The sequence below is a fragment of the Anabas testudineus genome, chromosome 8 (assembly GCF_900324465.2).
Source record: "Anabas testudineus chromosome 8, fAnaTes1.2, whole genome shotgun sequence".
Classification (NCBI taxonomy): Eukaryota; Metazoa; Chordata; class Actinopteri; order Anabantiformes; family Anabantidae; genus Anabas; species Anabas testudineus.
In genome coordinates this window covers 18,504,810-18,527,826 of record NC_046617.1, presented here as the reverse complement: position 1 = coordinate 18,527,826, position 23,017 = coordinate 18,504,810, and the positions used below count along the sequence as shown (strand labels likewise).

Genomic DNA, 23,017 nt, shown 5'->3' with positions numbered 1-23,017 from the left:
CTCCTCACATGCCACAATTACTGTTTAGCACATTTAGCCGGTGTTTATTTCTATTCACTTTAAAAATGCACAAAATAAATATTTAGCACACAACTGTACCTGTGGACTAAATATCGCTCATGACCTTTTAGAGACTCTTTTCAGTCTGTTGTCACTTCAACATAAAGACTCTTTGTTTCATGACAATGAGTCTGTCATCTGAGTGGAGCCTCTTTCATGAGGATAATAGATACCACCTGACCAGCAAAATGCTGCACACGTGTCTTCAATAAACTCACTATCATGTGAAATGAGAAATGCCATCTGTACATATAGAGTGGCAAGAAAAAGTATGTGAACTGGTATGTGCTATTTTATGTTTTTCTGCATTAGTTTGTCATAAAATGGGATCTGACCTTCATCTAAGTCAAGAATATTAACAAATATAATGTGTCTAAAGTAATAGCACCAAAAATATCTCCTTTACCATAAAAACCTTATAGTGCTACTGCGAAAAGTATGTGAACCCCTGGAATATTGACCTCAGGTATTAGCAAATGGGGAATAAAATTAGTTTGTAGGTGTGGACTAGATCTACTTTGATTAACAAATTCCACTCAAACTTTTTGAGTTTTCTCCGCACAAGAAGAATACGCTTATATGAGCGATGCCTCGCCAAAAGGAGCTTTCAGAGGATCTGACAGAACAAGAACTGTTGATTTACATACAGTCAAAAAGACAGGTACAAAGTGATGTCATGAAAGATCAGAATTTATTTGTGTTATTGTTTTAGGCACATTATATTTCTTAATACTCTTAACTTAGGTGAAGGGTGGATCACATTTTATGACAAACTAATGCAGAAAACCATAAAATTCCATAAGGTTCACATATTTTTTTGCCACGGTATATATACATGTACGTATATATGGGAAAACTGAAGAGTGCTGACTGGTGCTGACTGAGACACAGCTTGAATAATATTACCCAGGAAAATATGTACAATCAGCTTGTCTCTCGCCGTAGGTGTGCACGCTGTAATTGGTCCAGGCTTTCATCCAAATAGCTTAGAGACAATCTATAACTGGGCGAACGCCAAAGTCAAGATGGTGCAGAGCTACTTTCAAGAGGAGAAACGTTCCCTCCAGAAAAAACTTGGCTGTGGATTCTGCCTGTGTAAAAGGCCCTCATTTTTCAACAGTAACATTTAATTTTAACCTTTTACCTTTAAATATTATAACAACATGTTCAGTATAACAGTACAGTACCGATTCAGATTCAGACTGGGTTGTGGACGCCCTCCAGGAGCGGGTTTGTGGCCTTAGAATTAACATTATTACTTTCTGAACAATGTAAAGATGGATATTCACATCAGTTCTGCATCTAATGGTTGGTGAGACATTGTGACATAGAGTAGTGATGGTCAGTGAGTGATTTGTTACTTAATTAATGTTGTACCATGATGACAGACAAGTGTGTTTGCCACAGTGCCACTCAGTGTCCATACTGCACAATTACCACGTCCTCTGTCTGAACTATAACTAAATACACACTGAAGAAAGGGTTCAATAAAGAGATGGAAGCCACAAATACACAACAATATATCCACGTCTTTTATTGTTGCTGCAGTATGAACAAAGTACTGATGATGCAATCACCATTTAGGAAGGACCACACAGGAGGTTACATCACTTTGGCTACAGTAAAGTGGTACACAGTGCAAAATGCGTCGCTAAAAGCCTACAATGTAACATGGTTTACACTGTAAATATACTCTGCTTATACAATATGTTCACAGGTGGAGTGGGGCTCTTAAGTCTCTGAATGAATGTTTGAAACATCCTCATATCAAATTGTAATCAAAGTCATGCTTTGTCACACAAAGTGCTGCGGTAGCCTACGTCACTAGATGAAGCACAGAGTCGTTAAAGCGTCGAAGAACTAGTGTCAGGGTTTCTTCTCTAGGCGACGTCTTTTGTATAAAATCTAATTATACAGCGTGGCAGTGGTGTCGGTCACATTTGATATATTCTTCAGGTTTTACCTTCCAAAGCGTGATGTCAGTTGTTGTAAAGGTAGAGGGTTGTGATTCACACAGAGCTGCTCAAGCAAGAGTCAGAGGAATAAGAAGTGAGGTTGCCTTCAACTCTATAGGCACTCGTTTATCTGCATGCACTGTATTAACATGCCTCTGAGAGCTGAATATAAATATTTTATTTTTGCAAAACACCACTATGGCTGTCCGGAGCAGATGTCTCAATGATGTAGAAAAAGGTAGTAAAAGCCCTATGTGAGCTCGAATGGTTCATGAGGTTATGTTGTTTCTGTAGCATGCGAAAGCTTGATGTAGCCTAAAGGATACCACCCCGCCGCAGGGCTGTACTCCCACTCTCACGCTTTGATGCTGAGGCACGTAGCTGAATCTACCTTGTCGATAAATGCACTGGATGCATGATCACGAACAGTGAAGCAGAGCTTGCCCGAGCTGCTCCACGGGGATCTGATCCTGCACTCGGTCTCACTACAGCCTTTCCTAACTGTTCTCAGAGCTTCTCGTCAGCGTGAACGCTACAGCAAAGGTAGAATAAAAATATATATTTACTTCTTTAGATGAATTCAACTACATTTTTACAAGAACCAAAGTGCAAACATGGACTCATGGACTCTCCTTTAGCTGCAGCAAACTAAAACTAAACTTAATCTGTGACTCACGTTTGCAGATCTGCATGTTTCTGTAGATTTTGCCCCAAAGGAATCATTTCCACGCCGACTCCCTGAGCTACACTAATTAGACGTTAATGAAGAAAATGTTAATATCACAATATCACAAATCTGAAGGTTTACTTTTATGCAGGGCACAAACAATTCATTAGTTTTCTATTCAAATGCACATATTGCAGTATAGATTATTGTTGTTTGGCACATATTGCAGAGTCAAATCAAAACCATTATTTATATAGCTCAGAATCACTGATCAGCCTCTGTCTTTAGACCCTCGAATTGGAAAAAACAAAACAACCTTTAACTGGATGAAAACAAGACTGAGATGATATTATTGTAAAATCCATCCAAAGCTGATACAACACATACAAACAGACTTTTCTCTTGGTTTTTCCCAAAGCCCAAGGAATGAATCCAACCCCCCATTTCTGACTGGTCATGATAAAATGATCTTTTTTTTTCTCTATTGCTTCTAATTCTCCTCTTACAGTAATTTTACCCTTCGGCTTAGAACGATGAGTAATCTTTACTCTGCAGTGTTGGAACAGGGTCTCTTTAGCAGCAGTTGATTTCTGAAAACATGCTCATAAACTGGTATGAAGCTCTGGTCCCTTCAAACTGTTGGATATTCCTCCTCCTCTTGGGTTTGAGGGGAGTATTTCCAACACTTGACCCTCCTTCATTGTCAGTGCTCAGTGAGTCCAGTCTTTATGTTTCTAACAAAGAGCTCCTCCTGACTCCTTCTGGTTTCCCTAGGACTCTTCCGAGTTGAAGAGGGATATCTAGATGAGGTTTTAGTTACATGAGGTGATGTTTGGGCCTGTTGAAGACTCCGAACAAGGACAAAGAGCCAGCGCACTTCGCTTTTAGTGCCATTGTGTTACTGCAATTGGCATCCCCTGCAGTCATCTTCGGGCTCTGTGTTGTCAGAGGAGTACGAGCTCTCCTCACTCACTGTCAGACAGATGTATTTATTAGACATTATTAACATATATTAATGTTCAGATGTGTGTGTTTCAACTGTAAAATAAGGCAAAATGTGATAATAATAAAACAGTGTGACTTACACCACTCATCCTGGATGGGGAGAAAGGCCTTGTCACCGTTCTCTCTGATCATCTCTTCTATCCTATCCAGCAGGACGGACACACTCCTGTCTTTGCCGGGGGTCTTACTGTCCAGGACGTGATAATAGTTTCCACAGTATTCGAGAAGTCTTTGCAGCTCCCGTCCGCCTCTCAGAATGTGTTCTTCGATGGGGGTGCGACCCAGCCAATCACCGCAGCTGAAGAGCACCATGGTGTGGAGACAGGCGCTGTCACCAAACAGAGTCTCTATGTGAGCCAGGAGCGTCCGCCGCTTCCTGGCTGTGAGAGACGAGACAACGGGGAGGACCAGCAACAGGGTGTGGGGTCCAGGTCGCAGGAGAGCAGCTCCGCGCTGAGACTCCTGGCGGATGCGCTTTGGGGTCCGCCGCACTGAGAACCAGTCCCAGCCCGGGGTGTCAACGATGGTAACCCGACGACCAGACACGAGCGCCTGTCTCCTGAGGCATAGCTCTGTTTCCTGTCCTGACTCAAAGTACCGGCGGCCCAGGATGGCGTTCCCCACTGAGCTCTTCCCGACGCCTTTCCAGCCCAACAGCAGCAACCTCAATTCTGTACAGCGACAAGACGGACAGAGAGAGAGGGGAAAGAAACAAACAAAGAAATTAGGAGTGGAGAAAAAGGCTACAGGGAAATGAGCCCAGAAAAGCAGCTGTATCGATTGACCAATAATGAGTAAGCAATATCCCAGAACACCACTTCTCTTTTCTCAGGAACAGCATGTGTGTGCTCTCCTTCACTGTGTGACTCATACCTCTGGGAGGTCCTCCAATCATCTGCTCTCTCTGTCTAGCGTGTTCCTCCATCCTCATCCTCTCCTCTTCCAGAGCTCTCCTGGCCTGCTCCTCCTCCAGCAAAATCAATTCATTCACCTCAAAGTACCAGCCTGCACAATAAACGATAAATAAACGATTCTCTATTGGTGTCTTCATTGATAACGCTCGAACCCTCTCGCAGGAATGATGCTCTTTACAAACCTTGGTTGTCAGTGATCATTTCCTCCACCTTTTCCATCAGCTCAGGTACCTGTGTGTTGTCCTCCGTCTCTTTCCGAGTGTTATCAAAGGCGTGATACCTGCAAGACGAAGGACACAGTTGTTTAAGGGCAAATCCACCAAATGTAAACAGACAGGAAAGGTCTGTTTACTCCTTGTGAGGATGGCAGCCTAGTCAGTCTGTGGAAACACTTGTACAGCTTTTTCCACAAGCTTTTGTGCTAGTAAACAAACTAGAGGGATAGAAAAGCTGTTGGCATCAAAAATGCAGTGAGACCTGATGAAGAAATGCAGGCGACATTAACTCAACTGATGTCACTTGAGGCTTTTATGCTTCTTCTGGAGCCACAATCGGCTTTTTACAAGATAATAACAATGATATTTTAATTGTTCTGCTACAAACACACATACCTGCTTCCACATCTCTCCACCAGCCACTGCAGGGCCTCTCCAGTGTTCGCGATGTGTTCCTCAATGAAGACACCTTTGGGCAGCTTGTCCACCCCAGTGAAGAGCACCATGGAGTACCTCCAGGTGCCTCCACCCAGGGCTCCCAGCTGCTCCTCTGCAGCCCTCCTCTGGACGTCAGTGAAGGGCTGGGTGACTGACACCACGAGAAGTATCGCGTGGGGTCCAGGAGGACAGAGAATGGCCCCCATGCATGGCCCCTCACTGTCCAGGCTCGGCGGGGGCTGCGGTGGGCTGTTCGACTCTGCGCCAGCATTGTCGTTGCTCTCGGCTTCGGTGTCCTCTTCCGGTTCAGCGGGGATGGCCCAGGGTGGGGTGTCGACCACAGTGACACGCCGGCCGTAGATCTCCGTCTGACCCACGTTGCTGTGAGTCGTCTCTGTCCCAGCATCAAAGATCTTGTCCCCGAGGATGGTGTTGGCTGAGGAGGTCTTACCAGACTTTGGGGCCCCCAGGATTAGCAGTCTGCGCTCCGGGGGGTGGCGGCCCCTGGGGTCACCTGTTTGAAATGCAGATAATTAGACTGAATTAAGAACTGTGGGCTGGTTTACTTTATTCCACAACAGTTGCCCTCAGAGGAAACTTTCATTCTGTTTTGATGTTCGGCTTTTTCTCGTCCCCTAAGTGCTTTTTGCTGAAGGGGACTCGTCTGAATTCTTTCCACAGCATTATATCGTGCATCCTTCTCCAGCTCACGCACTCTCCTCAGATTTCCCCTGTGTCCTCTTATCTGGGCTCCTTGCTACCTCACCCCCCTTCTCATGTATTGCCTGCTCTTTCATTCTGTTTCTTATCCCCTTCTCTACATCTACACCCCCCTCCCTGCAAGCTTCCCATGGGTTTTCTTATGTCTGTAGCCTTTGGAAAAATTGGGTCAGAGAGGAGGAACCCTAGCGTGCCTTCCAGATAGAAGCATGTAGACAGAGTGTGATTTACTTCAGGAAAAGTTACACAAAGGAGAGAAATGTTGTGATGAAGCAGCATCACAGAGAAACGTGAATATTCAGATGATGACAGGACGAACGATGATTGGTCTGTGAAGTTGTGATGAGGGGAGGATACAGAAGGAGGAGATGGAGGTTTATTGATTTACTCATTGCTGCTGACACTTTTCCATGTGGGCTGCTAAACACATGAAGTTGACTCAAGCAACAGTTTCCCTCTGTCAAGGATGTTTGGTCCAAATGTGACATGATGGCTGGGAGATTTTTACCTCGGGGTTCTGTGAGCTAACGAACAGCTAGATGGGGAACCTGCGGCAAGGTGTGATGCAAAGGATGAAATCAGACTTACCAGTGTCAGAGGCAGAGGACACAGCAGCCATCTTGTGTGTAGAACCTCTGGTTTCCTCTTCCTCAGCCCCCCTCCTTCTTCTTCTTCTTGCCTCCACCGTGGATTCCTCTTCTCCCCTTGCTCAGAAAGCGACGGATCCTGAGTGGCGTGCAAAAAGCTGGCAGCTCAAATGCTCCTTGGCTCTCTCTTTCACTCTAACTCTCATTCTACTGCAGTGCAACTCACTCTAGCTTCAGTTTCTTGTGTGTATCACTGCCCCTCTTCCTTCTCTCATTACTCCTCTGCCATTCAACCTCTCCCTCGCCTTTTCTTTAATGGATTATCTTCCACACACACCCCCACAGCCCCACTTCCGTCCTTCCCTCTGTGTCTTCTCTCTCCTTCTCCTCGTGTTCCAGTGCTTCTTCTTGTGTCTTATCTATCTGTCCGAGCAAAAGAGAAAGAGTGTGCAATGCAGGAGACGGGAAGCCAAATCCACCCCTGCTGCAGCAGTTCCAGGAAGATGTCTCGTCATTTCTTTCTTTTTTTTTTTTGGAGACAAAACAGAAAGCTGTTCCTCCCACTCGATTGTATCACACAGTGGCAGCAGCAGCAGCAGCAGCAGCAGCAGCAGCAGCAGCAGCAGTGTAGCACTGTATGCAGACTGCAGTCAGGAGGGCAGATAGAAAGATGGATAGACAGAGGCAGAGAGAGAGAAAGAAAAGAGGGAGGGAGCACTCTGTTCTCTGTTTACAGCAGGATGTATTCCCCAGCTGCTGCACAAACACAACTATTTAATACGATGCCTGCAGATAAAAATACTGTGTTGACAGGGAGGGAGTGTGTGCTGCATGAATAAATTTAAATATTGATATAAAACTCACAGCCACAGCTTACATAATACATAAAACGCTCCTATAAATAGCAGTAAGACGTTATCTAATTGCATGAAATTCAAAGCGGTGTCACCTTAGTGTGAATAATTTCTGAAGCATCCTTCATGCGTAGTAGGAAAATAAAAACCCACAGCTCCTCCTGAGTGTCTGAGCTCATCCTTGGCTCCTGCACAGGTTACTTATGCTATAGGCGAGATACGTTCACGGACCCAAGGGAAACACGTTAATACCAGATTAAAAACATTTTGCTGTTTGGGTTTTTGAAGAAGGTTGTGTTTGCTATGTTACGTAAAGTCTGTTGACGCACTTTTATGTAACGTAACAGTTTTAACACACTGACACAGCAGCTGTTTTAGAAAAAAACAACAATAATCTGCGGAGCGTCTATTTAGTAAAAACACGTTGACGCACTCTGCCGTACAGCGCTGTAAGCTGTCGTACTCAGACCTCACGCCGTATGCCGACGCGAAGTGTCGTAACACTCGCTCCGCTGCACATGTGATGCTGCAAACGGGTCGACGCGGCTACTTGTGCAGCAAGAGTGTGTGTGTTTGTGTGTGTAGGTGTTGGTGAAGGTGCAGGGCAGTCCTCCTCCTCCAACCTTAGAAGACACCACCGGTTCTTAGAAACATGGAGGCAGCTGACGAGTCCATGAAGTACCGGTCCCCGCTGGTGTCCAGATATGCCAGCAAGGAGATGGCCTACAACTTCAGTGACAGGAAGAAGTTCACGACCTGGAGAAGACTGTGGATCTACCTGGCTAAAGCCGAGAAGGTTTGGCACACTGTGCTAGCAGCTGTAGCCCGTGTGGTGTATTCATAGACACATTATGTTATATAACTTTATGTGTACGACCTTCAGAGAGACAGATCGAGTTCAAGCTTCCTGGTCTAAAAATAGTTTGACACAGAATCACAGCAGCACTTAAGAGCTGTTTTTTAAAGAATCAAATCTTTATTAGCAACAGAGAAACGTGGATCAGTATTCACACAAATACAGTGAGTAGCTTCTTATTTCTTAAGACACATCCTGTGATTGTGGAAAAGATGTTAATCTGTTTCAGAAATGATTGGTATGAATCAAGCAAAGAAAACATCTAAGAATACTGATGAAACTACTAAAACTGTTCAGTGGAAGAAGGTCATGTGGTCTGATGAGTCCAGATTTACCCTGTTCCAGAGTGATAGGAGCATCAGGGTGAGAAGAGATGGGGTGAAGTGATGCACCCATGATGTCTAGTCTCTACTGTACAAGTCTGTGGGGGCAGTGTTATGATCTGGGGCTGCTGCAGTTGGTCAGGTCTAGGTTCAGTAATGTTATGAGGTCAGCTGACTACCTGAATATACTGAATGACCAGGTTATTCCATCCATAGATTTCTTTCTTCCCTGATGTCCTGGACTTATTCTAAGATGACAATACCAGAATTCATCTGGCTCAAATTGTGAAAGAGAGGTTCAGGGAGCATGACTCATCATTTTCACACATGGATTAGCCACCACAGAGCCCAGACCTTAACCCCATTGAGAATCTTTGGGATGTGCTGGAGAAGACTTTATGCAGCGTCCAACTCTCCTATCATAAAAACAAGATCTTGGTGAAAAATTAATGCCACTCTTGACGAGAATAAATGTTGAGACATTGCAGAAGCCTAAACTATGCCACAGTGAATGTGAGCTGTAGTCAAAACTAAAGGTTGTCCAAGGAAATATTAGAGTGTGACTTTTTTTTTGGGACGGGCAGTGTATATCACCAATCCTCTGTCCACTAGATATAACATTACACCCAATATATCAGTCTCTGCTTTGGATTTCATTTTTCTAATAATAAGTCTGCATGTCTCTCCAAATAAAGCCGTTCCCCCTGTTGTTGTGCTGCACTATTTTTTTCACATGGAAATACTTTTTACATGTGTTGCACATGATTTTATTCACATTTCGCCACATTGCAGATTATATAGAATAAATGTATCTGACTTTAAACGACTTTAGCTGCACAGAGTGAGTCTGCCATGATGCCTGCAGGGGGTTATGAGAAAATACCCTTTCTCTCATCGTCATATTCTGAGAGGTCTCTTGGCATTAATTAACTAATCTTTCAATTACCCAAAGCGTTTTCTTTGTGTTTTAAATTGAAGACAGTAGGGTGCAGGTTAACTAGTGACAGACCCTCACTCACATGACCTGTTAAACACACACATGCACACACACATTAATCTGCGCTGATCAGAGTCCATCTTTCATAGTTTTTGTGGGCTTTGAGGTAATTTTTAGCTGGGTAGCTTGACTTTGCAGAGCTGGTCGGGGCCTGTGGCTGCTACTTTGTGGTTTGCGTGTGAAAATAGCATGAAGGGAATGTCACAGTAATAGGAGACCGGCCCTGGAGAGACTGTGTTCTAGCCTGTAGCCTTTGAAGTGTTGTTTTTGTCTCAGACTATTTATATTTTCTGCAATAGAATTTCTTATATCTACTCACGATTTGCTCTGAATTAGTTTGCCTACAGTCTGACCTTTGACCCAGCAGGGTTGGATATGTTGTTATATACAGGGTTAGAGTACAGATGGACATTGGGTTGGAGCTTGTATATCACAGCAAGATTTAAAGGGCAACTGATTTTTCCCTTTGGTTGTAGTTTGGGGAGTGAATGTCCTTGACTGGTATTAAACGGGGAAGGCAGAGGGGAGTTTGAAAATTGTTGATCTTTAATTAATCTAATTCTTCAATCAATGAATTTTTTCACTCAATTTAAATATTTTGTTCAGTGCTAATATCTGTCTAGCAGAAACCCATTCTGTGTTCCCATCATGTGAGTGCTTTATCCCAATAGATAAACTCCCAATCTAATCAGGATACTGAGCATCTTCCCATGAGGACGGCACATGCTTTTCCAGGAGTAGAGTAATTGAATAATCAAAGTCTGCCTGTGTGTCCTGTTCAGATAATTTAAAGAGCAATGTGTAATTCTCCCATTCAGGCTCTCGGCCTGCCCATCACTGACGCCCAAGTTCTGGAGATGGAGAGCCACGCTGAGGACATTGACTTTGCCATGGCAGCAGACGAAGAGCGTAAACTCAGACATGACGTCATGGCTCATGTGCACACCTTCGCACACTGCTGCCCCACTGCAGCTCCCATCATCCACCTCGGAGCCACCTCCTGCTATGTGGGAGACAACACTGTAATTACAGTTAACATTACTTGCACTGTTATAGCCTGATTCTATAAATATGATCGCATCAACTGTAGTCCAGCATGTAGTCTCTAACTTGTCTTGTATGGATGAATCACTCGCTGGGTGCCCCTAAAAATCCTTGTGTTTTGTTTTTTTTTTAAGTACAAAGTACTTTTATGTAAAAGTTCTTTTGTTTTCCTTCCTCAGGATCTGATTATGCTGCGTGATGGATTTGATATTCTGTTGCCTAAGGTGAGGCTCAGCTGTCAGCCAGAAAACATGCTCACTCGTTCAGTTGTGTATCTGTGGAATCAGTGGAAACAGGCGCATAGTTGTTTTTTTTTTTTTTTTGGTCAGCCCCAGCTGTTTAACAACTCAACAGTGTAGAAATAATCAGCTGTCTTTTTCATGGTATTGTAGCATTGTATGGTTGTGAGTGACAGCACAGCATGTTGTAATAACTCAGTGCTAAAAGTCTTGTTTTAATCCCACAGCTGGCCAGAGTCATTGACAGACTGGCCAACTTTGCTGAGAAGTATGCTGACCTCCCCACACTTGGCTTCACACACTATCAGTGAGTCTGAATTCAGCTGCACTTTTCTGAGCATGTACTTCTCAGAATCATTGTTTCACAATCATGTTCTCATATTTTCATGAACATCCAGCGTCTCTTTCTGTTTTTTCCAATCATTGTGCTTCTAACCTGCTCCACCTGCAGACCAGCCCAGCTGACCACTGTAGGAAAGCGAGCCTGTCTGTGGCTGCAGGACTTGGCTATGGACATGAGGAACCTGCAGCGAGCCCGTGACGACCTGCGTTTCCGTGGAGTCAAGGGGACCACTGGCACCCAGGCCAGTTTCCTGCAGCTCTTTCAGGGGGACCATGACAAAGTATGCATAAATCAGTTTCAATTAAATGAAGCCATCGCTGATTTAGCTATTTAGTGATGCGAATATTTCACATTTTCTATCAGGTAGAAGAACTTGACAGGATGGTCACAGAGATGGCCGGCTTCAAAAAGTAAGTTCTGTATCTGAAATTGGATATTTTCACATAGGAATCGAGTCAGTTCAGTTTATAGATAGATTTATTTTATTAAAATAAGGCTGATGTTATTTATCTCTTATGTTGTTGTTGTTGCCATCTTACCCAGAGCCTACCTGGTGACTGGTCAGACATACAGTCGTAAGGTGGACGTTGACTGCCTGTCCAGTCTGGCCAGTTTAGGAGCCACTGTTCATAAGGTAAGCTGCAGATCTTGGAGACATGTAGAGAAATGTCTCCATCTAGTGGTTTTATATGGCTGTCAGATTAGCGTTGCCACACACCTGGTCCATTTGTTACTAGCTTTACTACTTTAAAGAAATGTTTATCATACATATACTATTAATTATATTTATAATTAATTATATAATATACTAACCTAACTTGTTTAAGCTCATCGTTCATCCATCTGTCTGCTGTAGATCTGCACAGACATCCGCCTGCTTGCCAACCTGAAAGAAATCGAGGAGCCATTTGAGAAAGAACAAATTGGTACGTTCACTTATTGGCCTTATACAGATGGATCACACACAAGGTGACGCTGCGTCATAGTGAAGGTGGTAGTACAAACTGTATGCCAGACTGAAGCTGTCTTGTCCTGCTCAGGTTCCAGTGCCATGCCCTACAAGAGGAACCCCATGCGGGCAGAACGTTGCTGTAGCTTGGCCCGACATCTGGTGGCACTGATGTCTGACCCTCTGCAGACAGCCTCGGTGCAGTGGCTGGAGAGGACGCTGGACGACAGCGCCAACAGGTCAGACACACATTCACTATTCACTATATGATGGAGACATTATGCATACGAATCCTTTGTCCTGGTTTTTCTTACTAATTCACCCCCTTGCTCATTTGCAGGAGAATTTCTCTACCTGAGTCCTTCCTGACAGCAGACATCATCCTCAGCACGCTGCAGAACATCACAGAGGGACTAGTGGTCTACCCCAAGGTCATTGAGAGACACATCCGACATGAGCTTCCCTTCATGGCGACAGAGAACATCATCATGGCCATGGTGAAGGCTGGAGGAAACCGACAGGTAGGAGGAGGAGGAAGCTCTGGTTGAGGAACAAGCCAGCAAGGACTCATTAAGTTAAGATCTGAACATAAAGCAATAATTAAGCAGTGTGGCTAGTAAAGGTGGTGCAGTGGTGTATATACTCAAAGGATGAATAATAGAATAGGAGATTTACTTCTGAGCCAGGCTGCGGCGTCCAGCTTCACCTGTACAGGTACACATCAACTCTCTCCATCTTTCTGGTCCACCTCTCCTTCAGGACTGTCACGAGAAGATCCGAGTTCTGTCCCAGGAGGCAGCAGCTGTAGTGAAACAGGAGGGCGGTGATAACGACCTGCTGGCCAGAGTCCAGCGAGACCCCTACTTTGCCCCAATTCTGGATCAGCTGGACGCGCTGCTGGACCCCAAGACCTTCATCGGCCGGGCTCCACAGCAGGTACTTGTCTTACATAGCATCCTCAGTTTGTTACTGATGGTGTGTAACTCTTTCTCTTCATTCTCGTCTTTCCCGCCGGTGCCTCCAGGTCGCTAGGTTCCTCTCTGAAGAAGTACGCCCCCTGCTGGAGCCATACAAGGCTAAGATGGATGTTAAGATTGAGCTTGAGCTCTGACACACAAACACACACGCACACAGATGGGGAGACTTGATGACATGAACGCTGCCTTGTCTCTCAATAAAGAACTGTAAAAAGAAAAAATGTCCTAGTGATTTAATTTCTGCTGCTGTATTCAGAAAAATAACACAAGCTCTTCTTACTAGTTTCTATTATCTTTATTGACAAGAAGCAAAGGTTATATTTGCTGAAAGGCTTTTACAACATGAATCATGGTAAAATGGTAACTAAATACTATTGACCTATACATCACTGAACATTTAAACCTCTTTCCGACTGTTTCGTCTTGAGGCTTGTTTTTTGTTACCAGAAAGGAAAAGGGAAACCGTTGAGGAGAGGAAACCCACATTTAGCAATAGGAGGAACTCATACTGGATGTTGTAAATCTACATTGACTCAAAGTTCAGGCCAACGCTCATGTTACCGTATTCCACAGAGTAGTTGCCACCTGAACTCTTCACTTGTTTACATATTGTATATTACACATCCAGTACTCGCACACCTTGAAGTGCTTTATTGCCCATGAAAATGGACATTGCTCTTTATGTATGCAACATGAGGGAGAGGTGCAGTGTTCAAGCTCCTATCATGTACTAGTGTCATTATGGTAACGGTGGAATGGTAAAGAATGATATTTTGAATTTGGTTGTAATAAAGAGCTTCTTCTGAACCTGAATCACTGAGTGAGTACACGTCTCCTTTCTCGTGCCTCTTTCCTCTGAACTCATAGGTTGACACTGTAGATGTTATTATGGGCTGTGTCAACTCTTCCATTTGTCTTTACCTAGTTTAATAAGGCAGACGTGACTTTTAGTTTGTGAGGTGCAACATGTGGCTGTGGGCACTGCTCCCCATCTGTCTGGCTGTCTTCGGCACTGTGGGCATTTGGACTGTGTGAGTATTTATTTGCTTCCCGTGTCAACATCTACTTACTATTAAATTATTATTGATATGTACTGGAAGCTCTTCTGACAGTTAACGGTGGATGAGTGCTACACTACATCCAGACAGTAGCTCACCAGCAGTTCTTATAGCTGAGTACCATTAGAAGGCTGAACTGTTCTCTTAGTTAATCATAGTTTTTAATTTAATTGGTTAATTATTAATATGCAAACTTAAATACAGTCATATTAACTAATTATTAGTGTACAGACAGGTGACGAACAAGGCTAATGATTAACTTGTATATGATATATAACACGTGCACTAATACAGCAGCTATACACACTCTGTGTCATCAAACAGAACATAAAAAACTTACCATACACCACATGTACTATTAGCTATACACCATTCTTACAGTTTGTATAATGTCTTGTTGTTCTCCAACAAAAATCATGTTTATCATGATAAAATATTTGAATCATGTGATTTACCATAATCTGTCACTGTTCCCTAACAAACATAAGATTATTTTAAAATAAATTGTACTTCAACTGATGTTCTTGTATTGTTGTTTATCTGTATTTATATATTTATAGTTTGCTTTTCTCTTGTGTGCATACTCCTTTATATTAGTGTGAATGTCCAATAAATACCCTTGATACCCTGTGGCTAAACAGTTATACTGTAAGTTGAGCTGTAGCTATACCATTTATATCTACTAATATGAGTCAAAAAGCAGCTGTTTCCTTCCCGTTAGGTTCGGTATAGCTGTAACAAATGGATCCGTCAACCTCACAGAAGGAGTCCCTTACATCAGGTAAAAATATTTTCTGATGGTGCACTAATAATTAAAGTAGTTTAACTGACTCGACTTGACACTCTGCTGCAGAGTGAACCTCATGTTCCAGTTCATAATTAAGTTTAGTCATGAATTTAATGTTGGATGATTTATTTTTTCCTTCTCCTATTAGTACATGTGGCTCATACAACCCCCAGAGTTGTCTCTTCTCCCAGATCTGCAACACTTCTTCTGTTTTAGGTAAAGACAACTGGATTTCGATACCATTGTTTGTGCCTTTGTACTGTCTGCTGTTTCTGAAGTGTGTACCTGTGTCCCCCTCAGGCCTGTGGATTGTGGTGATCCGTTTCCAGCAGGTTAGGGACTTTGGAAACCATGGATGGGTCAACACTGCCAGCATTGTTTTCGGCTTCATTTCCTGCGTGGGACTCTCAATCCTTGGCAACTTCCAGGTATCAGTCTAAGAAGACCTTTTTCTGCCTCCTAGCGATGCCTCTGTTCTCACCAGCATCTTCACTCCCTCTGTTTGTGCCACTTAGCAATCAGTCAATTTTGGAAATTCACGTTTTCGGAGCGTTATTGGCGTTCTTTGTTGGCCTGGCCTACTTCTGGGTGCAGCTGATTCTAACGTATCGAGCTGAGCCGTCCCAGGACAGATGCTGGGTCGGTCCTGTCCGGGCGACATGCTGCACCATCTGTACCATCCTGGCCTTTGCTAGTATCCTTTCTTCCTGTTTGCATTAGTAACAATACAACAGGTAAACACAAAGATCTGAAAGATCACAATAGATCTGCTCTTCTTAGTGTTTTCTGCTCAACTAACATGAACTGTGCTGGTGGAACAAGGGCCAAATCAAGCCGGAGAAAAAAACAGAACAATCGTTTGTGTAATCGTATCAAATCAGTTGAAGTCTTATGAAGTATTTCCACATACTTCCTGGAAAGATGAGACGGCAAATGAGCCTCCTAGCCTCCTTTTGGCTAGTGTTTAGTTTTAGAGTGCTTAACGTGTCTTTAATGCAATACACGTAATATAAGACATACTTATTTGGTAATATGTTAGATATATAATCCTTTTTTAATGGACAATAATTTCCTTTTAATTTAGTTCATGACTCCTGAACTGAAAAGAATAGTTTCTTTTTCAGCTCATCAGAATTTCACTGCATGAGTTGTAAAGTATATATTCTGAAACATCCATCTCATTGTTTGTGACCACACAACCACAAACTATAACAGGAAATGACAGTCAAAGAGGTGCAAGAGGAAGGGGCTGAAAATACAAACATGACCTATACTTTGCACAAAAAGATGTCCAAGTACAGCTCAGTAAGTATCAAGGAAACTGTACTATAAACTGACATTTACTGTTTGATTTACTGTGACATGCATTTCGTTAGTGTAGCGTGCTCCTTGACTGACCCCTCCTGCAGTGATTGGTCTCCACCGTATGAGATATCCCTCTCCAGCTGCTGTGTGCGAGTGGACCTTAGTCATGTTGTTCTTCTGCCTGTTCGGCCTTTTCGCAGTTGAGTTCAAACACATCGACTGCCACCGCCTCACTGTGCAGAAACGAGCTCTGGAGACCGACTGCTTCTCTGCTTCTATGTAAATGAACACATGTTCATAAGCAACAGTCTCATTGGGCTTCAGTTGTCATACTGTAGGTGGATTCATATCTATTTGCTGCATAACTGCTGCCTTGAGGTCAAGCTGCTCAGTGGGGGCTCCTGATGAAGCTATTTATTATGTGTTTGCATTTATCATTTGGAAAGATTTAATAATACAAGGGTTATTTTAACTTCAGATTTGAACATATTTAAATAGACGTTTTCACTCGTATGGGGAGTGTTTGCCCCCAAAAAGTCAAAAAAAGGAGAAAATAAAGATGTGATAATAGCAGAAAAAAGTTAATAGTCAGTCAACAAAATGATTACATCGACTAATAAGTCAATCAATTAATCAATTGGGTCTGTGAGATGGTAGACCCTGCATGTGAACAGCACAGACAGAGATTCAAAGACTTGATTAGGCTCACACATCAATAGCTACGTACCAACACATGGTGGTGCCATTCCTTCACCCTGAACTCGTTCCTTCAATGGGAACATTAAATTAACTCTGTTTTTCCAACTCCAGTCGCCTATAAAAGTAATTTATTACATTTATTGTCATCTCTTCTGATATTTTACTCAAATAAAAAAAATCCCCCAACGTATTCTCTGCCTGGAATTTTATTATAATATATTATAGTCTCTAATCATGAAATGATCTCATGATCAGTGCTGAGACGGTGAATACCAGGAAAAGTCTGGTCATTTTCTGCTTCACTCTCCACCTGTCAGCTGGAAAATACAATAAAGAAAAGGGAACAGAAACAGAGGATGGAGGTGAGACGGAAATATCGGGTTAGGAAGACAAAGAAAAGAGAAGTTTCACTATTACAGCTCACTGTTAGATCAATTTGAAGTGCTTTTATTTGCAAACGTCACCGACTTTGGTCTTAAGATCATCTCTGTATTCCACCTTCAGTCTAACACGCTACCTGCTCATTGTACATGTCCCTCATTTCCTCAGAAACAGCACTGAGCTGCAGGACGTGCTGAGGCTCATCATCATTTCACCGATGGGAAAATGCAGTCCTGGTGTCGTGCCAGCATGTTTGTGGAAGATGCCTCTAGTTTAGACAGAGGTTCCACATTCAGCACAATTTGTCAGGGTTATTTAAGATGAGCACAACAATGGAGCTCTCATAGCTGTGCTGATAGTGGGAGAGGTCCTTCTCTTGGCTCCAGCTCACAAACTGTTTCTCTGTTCGTTTCAGCGTATTGTCTCAGGCTCTGCTGGCACCATCTTTGGTCACACTTTGTGATCACATTTTCACTTTTATTCACTATTATTTCATCTTTTATTTATCTAATTAAAAAAAAAAATCACTGAGGGCATATGGTGGAGTTTGAGATGGGAATACTGGGCCCCCAGTGTCCTGCCATGTCTGAACAGCATTCTTTCACATACTCTATGCTGTGTGATCACCAGAGGAGGGCTTTGACGACGGGCACAGGGATCAGACGGAATTCTATGGGAATTTCTCAAGTGCTCTTACTTTGCAGCGTTTCTGCTGCAGGCAGCGTTCAGGTTTTCTGCACACACTGGTTAAACAATGATAAAAGTGTGTGCTGCAGCTGATTCAACTCCAGCTTCCTCTGACTTGACAAATTTGTCTACATTAAGATTATTTCAAAGTCTATCTTGGTGACTAGAGCCTGAAACCATCTTGGATTGCACAGCAGCTCACACAGAGGAATTCAGAGGGAAAGCTTTGGCGCCAAAACACCCTTAACCCTGCTGTTTTCATTAGTGAGTATAAAAGGCTTCTGATTAAGTAATAAGACTCATAAAACCACCAGTAGCGATGTCCAAAGGCTGGGGGGCCCTTGATGTAAATGTCAGAAAAGGGTCTGGATCCTCTGTTGTAGTGTAAGAAAACACGGTTTAAGTGACGCCCGCCTTGTTGCTTTTGACTTTGATTCAAGATGGAGGTAGGAGCAGACAAGCTTTCTAGGCCTGTACTGTAATCTCCCCTAACACCTGCTCGTGCTCTAGTCTCTCTTATCCCCTCAACAACTCTTGACCAGAAACAATAGCAATGCTTTCCTATCAGGCAGCGGAGCAGTCGCCTCCGAGTCCGCTATCAGACATCGGAGTGGTCGCCCTCAGCCGCACAGCTTCTCTCTTCCAGTGGAACCTGTCAGCTCTTATCATCACGGAGCCAAATCCTGTGCCACTTTATCTGCAAGACAGTTGGATCTGCCAAACTGCAAGGTTTATAGAAGACAGGCATTTAATTGTTAGGAGGCAGGAGAGCGGCAGGGTGCGAATGACAGATGGAGAAGGGAGATGTGATTGTGGAGAAGTGAGGCAGCTAGATTCAGGGACAGATAGACATAGAGACAGGGTAGAGAGTCCCAAAATGATGATCTGAGAGATAGAGACAGACAAGGGAGAAGGAGAAAAGTGGGCACCAGCAGCTGTGATCTCACCCTCCTCTCCTCTCTCCTCTCCTTTGGCACTGGCTTCCAGAAAACTGCCCTTTTGCAGAAAAATGCCAAGCGCACCGAATTCCACCGGCCACACAAAGGCCCTCCCTCGTCTCAGCTGCACAGGCACAATCAGACAAGAGATAATTATATAATTAGGGTGGCAGACAGAGATCTTCAGATGGTGTGTTGGTGTGTCATATTTGTGTTATCGGACAATGACAGAGTCTGGCCTTATCAGAGGAGGCAGCAAAGTGTGTGGGGGAATCCAGCTGTGGCACTTTGGAACCGATTGTCATGATAGAGAATAACGGTTCAATGGAATGACCTTCAGGTCGTGGCCCAGCTGAGATTAGGACGTGGATTGAAGCCGAGCATTGGCGTGTATGTGCATGTGGAATCTTGGGATACGTGTGGAGGAGGTGGGGACTTTTTGGGGCCCCCACAAACAGACATGACATGAAGTGAATAGCAGAAGACAGATGACATTCAGTCAGACAGAGGACAGAGCTGCTCATGTCAATGTGCTGCATCTGTGTCTGCACATATGAACAGATACAAGTCAGCTCTCATTGAATTAATGCACATACAGAAACGTGCACGTCACACTATATAAGTGTCTCTTAACGTTTCCTGACCAATGTTCACCTCTTGAGTTCTGAGCTCTAAGTGTGTTGCAAATGTTCATTTGAATGGATTTTCAACTGACTGTTAATGTTATTAATTATGTTAAATGGCATTTATGTGGTAGCTAATACCATTCTTTTATGTTTTAGCTTACTATTGTAACCAGAAAGGCCAATTTAGCCACTTTTAGCTGTTCACCTGCTGCAAATTCACTTTTTTTTTAGACCTTTTATGTTACTTTTAGTTAACAATATCAACCATTTATTTTACTTTTAACTAATCTGTACAGCACCTTTAGCCAACTAGCTAATTGAACTAATTTTGTACCTTTTGCAGTTTTAATCATTCATTTATTTTATTATATTTCATTTTATTTTATTTTTAATCAGATCCAACTGAGATTGGCAGTCTCTTTTTTAAAGGAACTAAAATCCTCTAAAAAAATAGATCTTTTTCCAGATTTGTTTCAAATTAATTGAGTTATTCTAAAACTTTTCACATATCCCTGTCAACAGCAGAAGAACCTCCAGTTGTGGAATCACTGAATTAAATGACCACTAGAATTTACAGCCACGCAGACGAGGCCACCTCTGCCCTCTTGCCGAGGCAGCATCCACGCTCCCAGACGAGAATTGAGTCAGTGTCCCTCTCTGTTGGCCACCACCCAACAATCTCCCCTCGCAACCATGGCCTTGGCTTTGGGTGTGTCCCCATTCGCACGGGACAGCACAGAATAGACTATTGTTGATCGTGCAAGACAGAGAGCCAGGGGAAGAAGGAGGGGTGGTGGTGAGGGAACTGGAGATGGTGGGGGAAGAAATTAGATTTTAACAAAGGAGAGAAAAGCACTTGGAAAAATGAAGCTTGGTTCTCCTCCTACTTACATACATGTGCACTGATGCAGAGCATTTTAGTTTTTAAAAATGATCTTTCACAACTATGGTGCAAACAATTCATCTTGCTTTGAAGAGGATTCAAAAAATAATTAAACAACTTCAATGAGCACCTGCACAACATTCGTCACAGTATCGTGTTTTAGTAAAATCCAAAAGCTATTGAGGGTTTTCTATCTCACAATCAATCACTCACTGGATGTTCGGGTTTGAACAGATGCTGCAACATTTGAGCCAGAACATCAGATTTTCAGTGATATAAAATGCACCTAAATGCTTCATTGGATATATTTGCCAGTGTCTATTATTAAGAAAGACAAGTGCCATATTATAAAACTGTAGCATAAGCAGTGCTATTTATTTATTTATTTATTTATTAGTTCTCATATCTATTCAAAATCACATTTATGCATAGTTTAAAGCAATATCTCAAACAGCAGCCTGGTTTTTGTATAGCTAACACCTGTTGTAGGCAAATGCAATAAAAGGTTTTGTTTAACTTAGTTTTGTAAGTGCATGTACCTAATGTTTTGCCAGTTTTAGCTTCTGGACAAATGTTCATTTTCAGGAAGGTAATAAATCAAACTAAGATTCATGTTAATGTGAAGGAAAAGTAATGTGAAGTCTTATAGCGAATGAGCTAAAGTAATCCAAACCAGTATATGGTCCTTACATTTCATTTATATATTATTTCACCAGGTATTGAGATCACAGAGAACTTAATTGCTCTTTAAACATACTTCTCATGGTGAGGACCGGCAAAAAGTCCTCACTTTGTAAAAATGTCCTTACTCTAATAGTTAGAAATCACAACGACAGCCCACACACACACACAATTGTTGTGATGAGAGAAAGCCGAAACTGACATAACCACCGACTTAAACACCAGCAAACAGTCATTAGCACTTATGAGGCTCCAATCGTCTGTCTCTTTAGTGAGATTGCTGCTTTTGAAATGTGTGAAAAAAACAGATCATCACGATAGAAAGTTCCACTCTCTCTTCTTCAATTACAGATTCTCATCCAGCTTGGAGAAAATATTCACACGTAACCTACGGCCACAGAACTATGTTTGGGCTTCAGAGGTTTTTGAGACGTGAGAAACTGCTGTCTCAGTAGAGATGGCTGCCGCTGCTGAGGTTCACTGTTTTTAATCGTGCTGTTTTTAGATGCTGGCAACAATTTCTTAAGCTTTGTTTTCCCCCAGAGGTTTGCATTGCTTTGGAGCTTCAGTAAACATTTTGCAGAAGAGAAAAAAGAGATTGGGCAGAGGTCACAGTTATTGGCATGGAACATGAATTAAAAACAAAATAAAACTGCTTTTAATGGCATGCCATGTTAAATTGGCTGGAGATACCGAAACCTAAGCTGCAGAATAAACTTTTACCATTAATGGTGACAGATGCAGTATAAAATGACAAAGTTGAGTCACTTTGGTATGAGACAGTGAGCTGTGCAACCCGCTGAGGTCAACTTGTGGCAGTTCAACAAAGCCAGACTTGAATACACAACTTTAAAGGTCACTTATATACTGCGACAAAACAAATAAATTAGCATTAAGAGAACTTAAGAGAGATCTTTCTCATATCGTCCCAGTTGTCTTTCTCTTCAAACTAACCTTTTGCATGATGCTAGGCAAACCTGCCAGGACCGTTCTCTGTCTCTGCTCCGTTGTCTTGACCTTTATTTCTTGTTGGGAGACTTCAGAGAGGGGGCATAGAATAGAATACATGCAGAGTATTATGTACGGACTTTGACATTTTGTAGTGGGCTCTGACCTGCCCTGCTCCTTCACTTCTTTAAGGATCAGTCAGACATTCACTCAGAGAGAACCTCGAGGTCGGCGTCACTCGTGGGCTGAATTGATGCAGCATCAGTAGAGTCACAGTGGAGAGACTCAGCACAGACTCAATATGTGTCATTAAACACAACAAAGACATCGTTATCACCTCATATGACAAATTAGCAATGCATTGCTACTCATCTGTGCTGAGATTTAAGGTCCCGTCCATTCAAATATGCGTTTGGCTAATATAACTTCTTCAACACATATATCTCTTGCAAAGAAACACACTAGATCACACAGAAGTTATAATTCAATTCTGCTGAGAAATATTATTGGTGCGCTCTCCTGCTGTTGTTCACGTTTTCTTTATAATTTAATATTTTCATTGCATTCATATTTTTCAAAAGTTAAAACATCTAGCTCCTCTTTGTTTTGGAATTTTGGACTCATTAAAATCGAGTTTAATCGGACCAAATACAATAGCAGTGCTCTTCAAATATTTTGTCTAATACCCCATTAACTGCGATGATAGGAACTGTTGTGTGGACACAGGCAGATCCCCAGAGATCTCTGATGAACCTGAAGTCTCATCCAAAGCTGGACCAGTCCATGGGAAACTTGACGTCAAAGACGTTCACCCTCCAAAATAACTAACCTCTTTTCCCCTCTCCTCTCCGGTCTGGCCTGCATTTTCATATTTCACTGGT

General features: G+C 42.7%; 3 protein-coding genes across 3 annotated transcripts; 2 read left to right on the top strand and 1 right to left on the bottom strand.

Annotated features, from left to right (window-relative positions):
- Positions 1–1,589: 1,589 nt before the first annotated feature.
- si:dkey-110g7.8 (GTPase IMAP family member 8) lies at positions 1,590–7,148 on the bottom strand. Its single transcript, XM_026348115.1, has 6 exons — positions 6,563–7,148; positions 5,213–5,768; positions 4,784–4,881; positions 4,561–4,692; positions 3,768–4,358; positions 1,590–3,654 (listed from the first exon to the last, which is right to left on the bottom strand). Exons 1-6 carry the CDS (start codon positions 6,591–6,593, stop codon positions 3,581–3,583), a joined length of 1,482 nt encoding a protein of 493 aa, XP_026203900.1. The 5' UTR covers positions 6,594–7,148; the 3' UTR covers positions 1,590–3,580.
- Positions 7,149–7,902: 754 nt separating this feature from the next.
- adsl (adenylosuccinate lyase) lies at positions 7,903–13,364 on the top strand. Its single transcript, XM_026348124.1, has 12 exons — positions 7,903–8,211; positions 10,410–10,613; positions 10,815–10,859; positions 11,102–11,181; positions 11,326–11,497; positions 11,581–11,627; positions 11,761–11,851; positions 12,074–12,143; positions 12,258–12,405; positions 12,507–12,687; positions 12,926–13,102; positions 13,191–13,364. The coding sequence occupies exons 1-12, from the start codon at positions 8,068–8,070 to the stop codon at positions 13,275–13,277; spliced, it is 1,446 nt and encodes a 481-aa protein (XP_026203909.1). The 5' UTR covers positions 7,903–8,067; the 3' UTR covers positions 13,278–13,364.
- Positions 13,365–13,483: 119 nt separating this feature from the next.
- Positions 13,484–17,182, top strand: tmem150b (transmembrane protein 150B). Its single transcript, XM_026348136.1, has 7 exons — positions 13,484–13,963; positions 14,069–14,174; positions 14,923–14,982; positions 15,137–15,204; positions 15,289–15,422; positions 15,511–15,682; positions 16,398–17,182. The coding sequence occupies exons 2-7, from the start codon at positions 14,110–14,112 to the stop codon at positions 16,574–16,576; spliced, it is 678 nt and encodes a 225-aa protein (XP_026203921.1). The 5' UTR covers positions 13,484–13,963; positions 14,069–14,109; the 3' UTR covers positions 16,577–17,182.
- The last annotated feature ends 5,835 nt before the right edge of the window (positions 17,183–23,017 follow it).

Bases quoted from the DNA above. Each gene is read 5' to 3' on its own strand.
- si:dkey-110g7.8 (XM_026348115.1), bottom strand. From the start codon at position 6,593: ATGGCTGCTGTGTCCTCTGCCTCTGACACTG. The intron at 4,882-5,212 runs GTATGTGTGTTT...TTCGTCTTGCAG, and splicing joins GTGGAGAGATGTGGAAGCAG to GTATCACGCCTTTGATAACA. The intron at 4,693-4,783 runs GTTTGTAAAGAG...TTTATTGTGCAG, and splicing joins AATGATCACTGACAACCAAG to GCTGGTACTTTGAGGTGAAT.
- tmem150b (XM_026348136.1), top strand. From the start codon at position 14,110: ATGTGGCTGTGGGCACTGCTCCCCATCTGTCTGGCTGTCTTCGGCACT. The intron at 14,175-14,922 runs GTGAGTATTTAT...CCTTCCCGTTAG, and splicing joins ACTGTGGGCATTTGGACTGT to GTTCGGTATAGCTGTAACAA. The intron at 15,205-15,288 runs GTAAAGACAACT...TGTCCCCCTCAG, and splicing joins CAACACTTCTTCTGTTTTAG to GCCTGTGGATTGTGGTGATC.
- adsl (XM_026348124.1), top strand. From the start codon at position 8,068: ATGGAGGCAGCTGACGAGTCCATGAAGTACCGGTCCCCGCTGGTGTCC. The intron at 10,860-11,101 runs GTGAGGCTCAGC...TTAATCCCACAG, and splicing joins TTGATATTCTGTTGCCTAAG to CTGGCCAGAGTCATTGACAG. The intron at 12,144-12,257 runs GTACGTTCACTT...TGTCCTGCTCAG, and splicing joins ATTTGAGAAAGAACAAATTG to GTTCCAGTGCCATGCCCTAC.